Consider the following 12,082-nt stretch of genomic DNA (forward strand, 5'->3'; position numbering starts at 1 on the left):
CATCCCTGGCGTACACCCTTCCCAATTTTGAACCATGCAGTGTTCCCTTGCTCTGTTCTGACGACTGCCTCCTGGTCCAAGTATAAGTTTCGCATCACAGATAGTCTGTAGTCCTCCTTTTTGTGATTCCCTATCCTACCAAGGAGAAGACAGATTGAATTCTCCTTTGTCACCTTGCCTGTGGATGTGATTCCTGCTGTACTAATTCCTGCCTCTCTCATTTCCCAATAGATTCTTTCAGATCAATGCCAAGCCCCACTTGTTCTTCTCAAGACAAAGCTTAGAAGAATATTTCTGGTGAAGGAGCAGAGGAAATGAGTTTTGGGTCAGTCAGGACAGATAAGTCTAGAGCTCAGAACATTGAACCAGGTCTGACTGACCTCTCAGTCAGGGATGGTCAGAGGCAAGACATACTGCTTGGAACCCAGACTTTAGCTAACCGAGCAGAATGAGAGGTCTAAAGTTCAGGTTTATTCAGGAGAGTGGACATCAGCTGACCTCCAGGAATTGGAGAGTAGAAGCCATACAGTAAAAGCTCAGCGGTAAGGGAGAGTGCCGAGGACATGGTTCAACCAGTACAGCAAAAGATGATTTTGGTGCAGATATTTGTATGTGTCTTATAGAACAATACAAATATGTGTAAGATCAGCTCAGACCCTGACAGTGGAAATAAATAAGAACATCTGGCTAAAACTGGACAGGAAGAAGATAGCTGTCCACTTCTCCCACAAGTCTTGTCAAACATCTACATAGAGAGTATTCTGGAGAAAACCAGGCATCTGACTAGGAAGCTCTGGTGGTATAGTTCTTAGGGGGTGGTTATGCTAAACCAAAGGTGGTAACTGTCTCTGGCAGTTCGACTACAGGGGAAGATAGACACTGTCCTCTTGTGTGATTTACAGATTCCCAAAGACCCACTGAGGGGCCATCTATGAGCCAGTAATGACTCAATGGCAATGAATTTGACTGTTCTGTGTTTTGTGTTGTTGTTGTTTTTTTAACATGATAACTGATCTGGTTATGCATGAATTATCTTTGATACATATAAATGAAAAAAATTTAAATTGCCCAAATGTCCATCAACAAACAAATGGATTGAAAAACTAGCATACATTCATACAATGGAATACTATGCAACACTAACAAGCAACAGGGGTTGATGATGATGATGATGAAGATGATTATCATTATGTGTGTATGTGTGTGTGTGTACCACCAAGTCGGATCTGACTGGTACAGGAGGAGATTGCCCCTCCTTCTCCAGCAAAGCATCTGGTGGATTTGAACCTCGTACATCTGGGATTGCAGTGCAGCTTCTTGTCACGAGGCTACCAGCAAGCAACAGTTTTATAAAACACATTATAACATGGAAATCTAGAGTGTATGCTGCGTGCACTCAGTCTCATAAGGACAAATACTGCATTAAGTCCATTATTATAAATATAGAAAGATAACTAATAAGATGAGGATAAAAGTCTAAAAGGGAATGAGATGGGGAGAAGCAGAGGGCGGGGAGGAGAGGAAATCACTAGGATCAGAGTTTGGTCAGTGGCGTAGTGGGATGGTGGTAGTGATGGAGGTGGTAGTTGTGGTGGTGAAGGAATTAGGATAGATCCAGTGGGGACCCGGAAAGACAGGGTAATAGTAGATACTAATACTAGGTCATAGGAGGTCAGCGGTGATTAATTTTATAAAACACAATGTACATGAGTGATCATTTGAAACACAATGTACATGAATGATTCTCAGTGTATACAGATTTTGTATGTAAATCAATATAAAATTAAAAGGTGGAGAAAAACATAGGCCCAAAGGAATTCTATTAAAGGAAAGACTTGACCCCTCATACTCCCCCCTTTACTACCACTGCGCAGCCCCCTCACCACTGCCCTCCCGCCCTTACACAGTGCTCTACCCGGATTTTCATAATAGACAGTCCTTCCCCAGAAAGTGTGAAGTGGTACATCCAAGGGCTTGCTTAGGTCATTTAAAAATATCCATTACGGAACTATGTCGTCGCTGTTGGTAGGTGCTGTGGAGCCAGCTATGACAGAGGAGAAACTGAGGCAAACATCTGTGAATAATTGGAACATGGAACGTATGAAGTATGAATCTAGGTAGATTGAAAGTCATCAAAAAATGTCATGGAATTCATAAAGATCAACATTGTAGGCATTAGTGAGCTGACACAGACTGGTCTTAACCACTTTAGACAATTATATGAGCAACTGTTCTGGGAATAAAAAATCAGGGAAGAATGATGCACTCGTAATAAATAAGGTTATTTGGAGATCTATCTTGAAGTATAGTGTGTGGGTGACAGGATACTATCCATTTGCATACAGGGAAGACTTGTTAATACAAATGTTATTCAACTGAAGCCAAGAGGAGGAACTTGAGGATTTCTACCTCCTTTTGCAGTCAGAAGTTGCCCAAACACGCAATCAAGGTGCATTAATGAGAACTGGTGACTGGAAAGTAAAAGATGGAAATGAAGAAAGAAGGGTAGCGGGAATTGACAGACTTAGTGACAGAAATGAGGCTGGAAATGGAGTGATTATAAAACTATAAGTATATATTAGTATGTGCATATCAATTCCAATATATTAGTGTTCCTTAACTTACTTTATAACACTGTATTATTTTATTGTTAGTTTTTAAAAAACATCTATAAAGTATATTTTTAAAACTTGAAATAGTCAAGCCTCATAGGTCCCTGGGTAGCACGGATAGTTTGCCTTCCTTTGCTAACCAAAGTATTGGAAGTTCAAATCCACCTAGCATCACCATAAACAAATAGGCTGGACCATCTATTTCTATAGTTCACTGCCAAGAAAACCCCACGGAGCCGTCTGTTCTATAACACAAGAGGGCAGCATGAGTTGGAATCAGTGCTACGGCTATAGGGTTTTTTAGTTGTTTTCTTTTTATTCTTTTGCATTCTGTGCAATTAATTTTTTATAGCAAATATGCTTTATTTAAAATGCACAATTTGGTTAAATGAGGACTGAGGCTCAATTGGCATCAGCTTGTGTAATTAATTTTTAAAAGTCAAACATTAAGAGTCTGATTTGCCTGAAATCTTGTAGTGATTGGAAAATTCTTTACTCGGAAAAAGTCTGAAGCATATACTGGAGCCTGCTTTCAGCCAGCTTCCCCTCTCTCTCTTCTCTCTTCTCTCTTCTCTCTTCTCTCTTCTCTCTTCTCTCTTCTCTCTTCTCTCTTCTCTCTTCTCTCTTCTCTCTTCTCTCTTCTCTCTCTCTCTCTCTCTCTCTCTCTGCCACTCAGTCTCCAAGGAGGCCCCAGATGTGTTCTGGACACTTCATCCTTCATGGACTGCCATGTTACTGAGTCTTACCAATTCTGCTTCTAAGTATCTTCTGTTTCCACCACTCTCTTCTTCATTCAGATTAGAATAAGAAATATGCAGTCTCCCCTGTTCTGGGTATTCCCCACATCGCCACCTGGAGTGTGTGTGTTAGGAGAGCCTGGACTTCTACACTGAAAGTCTCATCAGGTGTTCTCTGCTTAAAAGGTCCCCACAGTTTTTACCTCCTTCAAGACAAAGCCTAACTCCGTCCATAGATCTTCCGGGCCCTTTAGGACATCCATCTGAAGTCTCATCTCTTATATTTCTCTATAGACACCTTGTGCTTTCACCACACCGAGCGTCTGGCTACTTCCTGTATGCACTTGGCTCATTCTGGCTCTTAGGTTTTTGCTTATGTGGTAGACTGACTTGTATCCCCCAAAATATGCCTTGTAAACCCTCTGACTTATAATCTCATTTGGAATGAGATATCTCATTATAATCTCTGGTTCATTTGGAAATGAATTGTCATTGTTATGTTGATGGGATAAGATTAGTATGAGTTGTGTCTTGAGTCAATTTCTTTTGAGACATTAAAATAAACCAACAACCCCAAACAAACCAAAATCTTCAAGCTCACTGCTGTCAACTCAGAGAGTCATAACTGATTCATAGATGACCTTCTAGTGGGGTGTGGGAAGTTGTAAATTGCATGGGAAGAGATTGCCCGTATTTTTCCTGAAGAGTGAATATGAACTAACATAGAGATGTGGCCTTTGGCTAGAAGCATAAGTCCCTGTGTATGAACCATGCCACCAGAGCGCTCATTTCGAGATATAAAAGAGATTAAACAAAAGCTGGTAAAAGGAATGAGGGAGGAAGGGAGAACTGATAGAACCAGGAAGCAACCTGAAGATCAGCTCCTTCCCCACCCCCACCCCTGGGCCCACAGAGAGAGAAGGCCTTCCTCTAGAGCTGGGGTCCTGAATTTGGGCTTTGTGCCTTTCAAACTTTGAGAAAAGGAATCTCTGTTTGTTAAAGCCAGCCATTTGTGGCATTTCTGGTTCAGAAGCACTAGGTAAGTAAGATACCACCTATGTACCAGCCTTGCTCCAACCGCTGTACATAATTAACTGACTTAATCCCCACCACACCATCAGAGGTTGCTATTAGGATTCTCATTTAACTGACAGGGGAGCTCCAATGTTAAGCCTTTTGCCCAAAGCCACCCAGTTAATAAGTGTAGAACCGGATGAACCCTTTTGCCTGAAATGCCCCCTCTGTGTGGGCTTAACCTCACAAGCTCTTTCTTACAGAACCAAGGCCTCTTTTGAAAGTTACAAGTGCTAACAAGGTTGAAGTCCCAATCCCCAAGGTAAGCATGAACAGACATGTGCTTACTTTCGAATCTGCAGTGAAGTTTCACATGCGTTTACCTGGTTTATCAGGAGATCCCTCTCTGACTCTTTTGCGTTCTTTTTGGCAAGCTTCCACTCATCTGTCAAGACAGTTCAAGCACCAGCTCTTCTGTGAGGTCTGACCTCCCCTGAACTTATTCAGGGCTAATTATCTGCTAAATGTTTGATCCCCTTAAGCTGTACCCACTGTGAGGTAGGTCCCTGCCTAACATCGTTGGGTTCCCAGAACCTCTTCTGACCTCAGGAATCTAGTGAGTACTTTCAGGAGTGAGTTCATGGTTTACAGAGATCGCTTTAAATCCATAATATGGCGCCAGAGCAATTTACCCAAATGCCAACCTGGTCATCAAATGCCAACCTGGTCATCAATTCTTCCTGAACAACATACAAAAATCTGGCAATAATTTAATTGTAAATTTAATTGCTCTCGTAATCCAGGATAATTATCACTGGCTTATTTAAGAGCAGCATAACTCTCCAAAATGCTCTTGACTCCTACAGTCCTTTGTCCTCTTCCTTTCCAGCCTATTCCCAGGCACTATGGCCCCAGCAAGGAATGATGGTGAGAGGAAGAAAGCCGTTCTGCCATTGACAAAGTGGTGACCAGAGAGCACAGCATCAACATTCACAAGCACGTCCGTGGAGCAGGATTTAAAAAGCGTGCCCCTCAGGCATTCAAGGAGATCCAGAAATTTGCCATGAAGGAGATGGGAACACCAGATGTTCACATCGACACCAGGCTTAACAAAGCTGTCTGGGCCAAAGGAATAAGGGATGTCCCATACCGCATCCGTGTACGGTTGTCCAGAAAACGTAATGAGGATGAAGATTCCCCAAACAAGCTGGATACACTGGTTACCTATGGACCTGTCACCACCTTAAAAAGTGCAAGAGGGAAAGACCCTGGATGAGACAGATTGACATAGTAACTGGGATAATGGGGTTAGGTGAGTTGCAGAGAGTGAGACTGGCTCAGAATAGGGCAGGGTTCAGAGCTATCGTGCATAAGGTGTCTATGAGTCACAGGTGACAATAAATAAAAATAAACACATTTGGTACGCAAGGAAAAATATGAAATAAAAATTGTTGTTGTTATGTGCCGTCGAGTCGTTTGCAACTCATAGCGACCCTATAAAAATTAATCTGATATTTTTGCAATGAAATTTAATTTCAGGAAACAGTCTGACATAATAAAAGCCAGAATCTTAGAGGAAGATCATAACAAGTCATGGCTAACATTGAGAAGAATGGGAATCCCAGAGCACTTTAATAGTGATGATGACCTGAAGCACCTTTGATTTTGCAGAAAATCAAAGAGTACAGCCTTCAATATGGATTGCATCTCAATGTCAAGGAAACAAAGATTCTTATCACTGGACCAATAGGCAACATCATGATAGATGGAGAAAAAAATGGAAACTGTCAATAACTGCATCTTACTTGGATCCACAGTTAACACCCTTGGTACCAGCAGTCAGGAAATCAGGAGACGTCTTTCACTACAAAAGGCTGCATTTAGGTCCCTCTCCAAATTATTGAGGAGTAATGATGTCAGTTAGAGCATGAAGGTGCATCTCATTCAGGCTATGGTCTTTCGAATCACTTACTATGCATTTGAGAGCTACACAATGAGTAAGGATGATAGAAGAAGAATTCACGCCTTTGGGCTGTGACATTGGAGAAGAGTACTGATAGAGTCCCATAGTCTGTCATAAGAATAAATAATTGTATTATGGACAGGGTGAAGCCAGCATGTCCTTTGGAGGTAAGGATGATGAGCTTTGTCTCACATATTTTGGGGATGTTGCTAGAAGGGGCTATTCCTTGAAGACAGACATGAGGCTCAAGAAGGTGGACAATAGGTGAGGGAGAGAGAGGAAGACCTTCAACCAGGTGGATTGACATGGTAATTGTCTCAGTGAGCTCCAATGTGTCAGGAAGTGTGAGGATAGTGCAGGATAGGACAGGGTTCAGATCTGTTGTTCATAGGTCGCTATGGGTGGTACTCATAGCACCTAACAACAACAACAACAACAACAAAGGCTAATGTCATCCAAGAGTGTAACTATCAAAAGTGTCCATTTTTTTAAGTGTCTAAAACTAAAAAACTTCCTCATTTCTATTAAGTCAAAACTGGCTCACGGCTGACCCTCGACTGGATTTCTGAGGCTATAAATTGCACGGGAGGAGACTGTCCATTTTTTCTTTCCAGGAGCAGCTAGTGGGTTCCAATAGCCAGAGATATTCAACCTTTGAAGTTTTCGGAATACACCTTTAGAACTCCCTGAAGTTGATTATAATTTTCCCTAATTGACTAAATAATTATTTTTCATTTCTGTATTATTGTTACAAATCTATTTGCACTGTTATTTAATCATAAACTAAGGCACACATTTTCATCAGCATGAAATCTAAAGCTATGATTTCAGATGACACTGGTTATCCTCTGTAAGTGAATAGATGCCCACAGAAAAGCCCTTTAATTTGGCCAATGCCATTCCTTTACCCCCGTTTTATGGTGCGGCTGATGAGGGACTGGGGGTGGAGAGAGAGGACGACTTGGAGGTGAGTAGAGGAGAAGGTTTTTATTCATACATAAACCAGCATCACCTGACCAGTGGTTTCTAGACTAACATTTGGTTTCATTCCAAGGAAATTCTGGCACCTTTTCTTGGGTTATTTGGTCATTTGAGGTCGTTTAACTCTATCTCCACCCAGAAGTAGACAAAATCCAAAAGAGCCAAGATCACAGAAAGCCACCCAAGATGGTAGATAAGAGAAGGAAAAGCAGGAGCCAAAATCTCATGGACCATTTTAATAGGGGAGATTTTTTACAGCTATAATTCTTTCGTGAATTAGTGCTTTGTGATGAAGCACAGTGACACTCTTAAAATGAACTTGAGGCTGAAAGAGACTTCAAGGGATTCTTGGAGACCAGTTCTTTCGACTTATAGATGAGGAAGTTTATGGCTGAAGCACGGAGAATTCCATTGCCATGGAATTTGCCATGGTCAAAATCTACCTATTAAAAGAATTTGAGCTGCACTGCAATACTGAAGGTGCACGGTTTGGATCCATCAGATGCTCTGCTGGAGAAGGAGGGGCAATCTCTTCCTGTGCCAGTCAGATCCATTTTGAAAGTATACAACAAGAAACACACACACACACACACGTTAGAACCTCAAAGTGACTTTCTTAACAGTGATCTTGTAACATTCCCTTGTGTTGCTCAAGTACTTTTCCTAAATCACTCCTCAATTCAAGACATTCTGCACCTTCCTCCCAGGGTACAATTTCTCCCCATTGCGTGCTATTTGTAGGTATCTTCTATTGTGTTATCCAGTCAGTTACTTCACAATTATATATCAAGAGCTCACTAAATGTTAGAAACCAAGGGCATAAGTATGCAGTTATTTTCACAACAGATCAAGTGCCTACCCACAAGGTGAGTACAATTTAATTTCAATCTTTTTGGCTGTAGATCCAGATCTTCCTATCACAATGAACTACTTGCTTCTCTTCCTTTGAGAAGCTTTCATAGTTAAGACTTTCCTCAGCCTGGAATCTACCTCTGAAAACTCTACAGGGCCCTCTACTCTGAATCACATGGGGCCATCTTGTATCAGAACTGACTGTACAACACCTGGTAAACTTATATTAATACTGACAAGACAGAAAAACAAAACAAGAGCTATATTTCAGAAGGAAGGAAGGAGATTAAGAGAGAGAACGAGAGAGAGAGAGAGAAAGAAAAAGAGAGAGAGAGAGAGAGAGAGAGAGAAGAAAGAAAGAAAGAAAGAAAGAAAGAAAGAAAGAAAGAAAGAAAGAAAGAAAGAAAGAAAGAAAGAAAAAGAAAGATACTGTTGACAGTGGATACTGTCAGAAAACTAGGAATTATTTTTGAATTGGAATCAAGAAGCTTTCTTTTGTCTTTACAAAATTTTCCTGAACTTATTATACAGAACTGTAGCTGAAGGTGGGAGGGGGATTCTATATTTTCCCCAGTAACGGAAATATTCTTTTTCCAAAGAAGTGCTGATACAGCAAATCTTTAAAAACTACAGTCACTAGAGTCTAGCATCTCTAACTATCTTAAGGCACCCATCAGGGTTTCCAACAAGATATTTTGACTCTAGCAATGAACTTATGCAACTAGCAAGGAAAAAATTCTGGTGGCTTAAAAACGTTTCCTGTTTTCCTTTCTCAGAGGAGGTTTAATCTGCCCTAAGTCTAAGAAGATTTGTCTCAAATTGGCAATACAGACTTTAATAGTTTATTATTTGAAAATGTGATATAAGCATTTTCGTTTCTCATGGGCTTCTGGCTTCTTTCTTGATTTGGATTTTCTGTGCCATATGAGAACCCATTGATATAACTTCCCAAATGCACCTATTATTAAACTTTCTAATAGAAATAAAGAAAAAAAATCAAAAGCAGCGAGTAACATTAGCAATGGTCCAATGGCCCCATGATAACGGGCAAATCCAGTGCTTAGAGTACCTATTTCCCCTGGTTATATGAATTAGTGTTCCTGATATTGAAAATAGATTTATGCTGTAAATAATCTTTTACAAAAATTCTGATTCAGGGGGGAAAAAGCAGAATTATGTCACATTAACTTCACATATTCTAACTGATGTATTGTCCATGCACAAAATTTTTTAAAGTAATTCTTGTACGTGGGGTATACAATATTTCTGTTTTCATTATTCAAAAGCAAAATAAAAAAATTGAGATAATGTTTTAAGTGTTAACTTCTATCAATAGTACTTAGTTATAGCATTTCTCTCTCTTTTTTTAATCATAATATTTCTAACAATGTGTTTTTTAAGGTGCATTTAGGCAAATAGTCATTGAGGTCATTGATAAAATATTCTATCCATTACCTTTAGACTAATAGAAAATGTTGAACATTTTTGTCACAATAACTGTGGTTCAGTATGACATGAAGAGTGAAGGATAAAAATTGTAAGTAGACATGTGCTATTAAGAGATGAGAAAAAAAAAACAAACCCAATCCAAAGAATCAGACTTACCCACATGCTATGCCTCCTACTTGTTGCCCAAAATGGAAATGAGTTAAGAGGAACCACAGAAAAAGAACAGAGGCAATAATAGTGCCTCCCCAACACACTTCTTCTCCTTTGTAAAATGTGCAACAAGGAATGAATGAAAATTCAGCTTTTCTGTAAACTTTCATTAAAATCACAAGTAAAATGAAAAATTTTATGTATTAAAAAATTGTCTCTTGTCCCAAGGGACATCTTCTACACTAGAACAAGAAGTTTTGAAATACCTCAAAATAAGTTCAGAGTTGGAGACTGAAAATAAAACATCAGTTGCTCAAAGGGGGGTACTTAGCAAAGTACCTGTTAATTGAGGGCCTAACTGGAGTACCCAAGCTTGAGTGTTTCCGCTGATAGTCGTTGGAAATCTCCTGGCTTTCGCTAAGTATTTTCTCTTAATACTTTGGCACTCACTATACACTAATGACGTGCATACTTGACACAAAGTCACATCAAATATTATGCTTCAGTAACTTCCTAGTTACATTTTTATTTTGTTTTCTTTACTGGGGCCAAGGTAAAGTTTTACCATGGGGTTGGGGAAAAGCCTACATTTTATAAGAAACAGGGACAGTTTTTAATATCATGAACTAAGTATTTTGTACAAGTAGATTTGTAGAAATATCGAATAGGTAGATGACCGAGGCAGGTTCTTATCCTGGTATAATGGCAAATATTTCTCTGAGCTGTAAACATTTATTTTTCCACATTTCTACACACACACAAAAACAACTTGTTCACATTTTTTAAAAGAACAAACTCAACTAAAAAACTTTATCACATTTTTTCCTTGTAGATTTTCTTGCTCTGATATTTTTCTCCCCCTAAACAGGTATTAGAAACAGAAAATAATGGAAAACCTCTTAGAAAACAACAGTCTTTCCCTTGCTCGATGCCGTCCTTGTCATATGCTTGGATCATTCAGAGTATATATTTTTGAGAGAGCCTAAATTAATGTGCCCTCTTACAACACAGGATAAACACAAGACATGTAATCCAGCAAAGATTACTCATGACTCAAGACAAATCTAAATTGACCTATTAAAAATAAGCCAGACATTTCTATCCTTTCCTGTGGAGCCTATAATTCCCATTGGGTACTTCTAAAAGATCTATGAAGTTGTCCCTGACACTCCTTTGTCAAATAATCATTATTTGATTGGTTAGCCAATAATCACATCCCATTCATTCTCGGCAAACTGCAGCTCTTGAAGCCCTCAGCATTCACAGTGTTTACCAGTGGGGGACAGGACATCAGTAAGGTGGCACACGTGGGCGTACTCTCATCCCCACAAAGCCATGATAGTTACCTTCTACTTTGAAGATAGTGAAGTGTGGACGGCAGTGGAAAGAGCCCAAGGCGTTGCCTGCGCAGTTCATCCACAAACCTTGGTAAACCCAAGTTGCCGTTATTACTGAGGACGCTCGGGTGGTCACCTTCCACTCATTGGATGTCGTGGCAGCGACGAGGGCTCCAAATCCTCCAACGCCGAACACCAGAGCTGAGATCTGCAACCTGGACATGGCGCTCAGCCTTGGCCGGTGGCAATGTCCACACACAGCGAGCACCTTGGTGGTCTAGGCATGCAGCAGGCCACTAACACTTGGACAAGCGCTGCCGGCTGTCAACGTGGCGAGGCGACAGGGCTCTGTGCTCGCACGGCCTGGAGAAGCACAGAGATTCCGGATCAAGCATGACTTATCGATGACATTTTAAAGACAGCTGAAGATCATCGTTCTACTCTCCTACAGAGATCTCTGCTGACATTCTGAAGATGAATTGTAAAGCTTTGGATTTGGGATGGTTTTGGTTTGGGTTTTTTTTTTTTTTTTTTTTACATGGCACCATTGTTAATGCTTAATTTTCTGTTAGTTTGAAGTTTAACGAACCATGCAACTACCAGATATTACAAAGTACAAGTAACTATACAGTAACAGTTAAGGCTTATTTGGGCTATTGCTTTGCATGCTTTTCAGTCTTCACATAAATGGAATCAATCATATCAGAGGTACTGTAATTTATTTTGTCATTAAATACGGTGTTTGTGAGATTTATCAATATTCAGGAATGTAGCTACAGTTCTCTAATATATTACAACTTGATACAGTATTTCATTAAGTGACTATACCATGTTTAATCTATCCATTTTCACAGAGATCAACATTTGTGGTACCTATAGGGAGTTTCTGTTGATTCATCTTGGAGAGGATTAAACCAAGCTACTCCTTGGAGGCAAGGATTCTGAGGCTTCGTCTGACATACTTTGGACATGTTGCCAGGAGGGACG

At 40.1% G+C, this 12,082-nt stretch overlaps 1 protein-coding gene across 2 annotated transcripts in view; it reads right to left on the reverse strand.

Moving 5' to 3' along the window:
- CLDN10 (claudin 10) overlaps positions 1–11,318 on the reverse strand; it is a 178,311-nt gene extending 166,993 nt beyond the window's left edge. Inside the window, exon 1 of one of the 2 annotated variants that reach the window (XM_006879570.1) lies at positions 11,162–11,318. In XM_006879570.1, coding sequence (XP_006879632.1) covers positions 11,162–11,318 — 157 coding nt within the window. Of the gene's footprint in view, positions 1–11,104 lie in introns of both variants that reach the window. The other variant, XM_006879569.1, reaches the window with a different exon arrangement.
- Positions 11,319–12,082: the final 764 nt, after the last annotated feature.

Source organism: Elephantulus edwardii, unplaced genomic scaffold (genome assembly GCF_000299155.1).
Source record: "Elephantulus edwardii isolate Elephantulus edwardi_28Jun2011 unplaced genomic scaffold, EleEdw1.0 scaffold00004, whole genome shotgun sequence".
NCBI classification, from domain to species: Eukaryota; Metazoa; Chordata; class Mammalia; order Macroscelidea; family Macroscelididae; genus Elephantulus; species Elephantulus edwardii.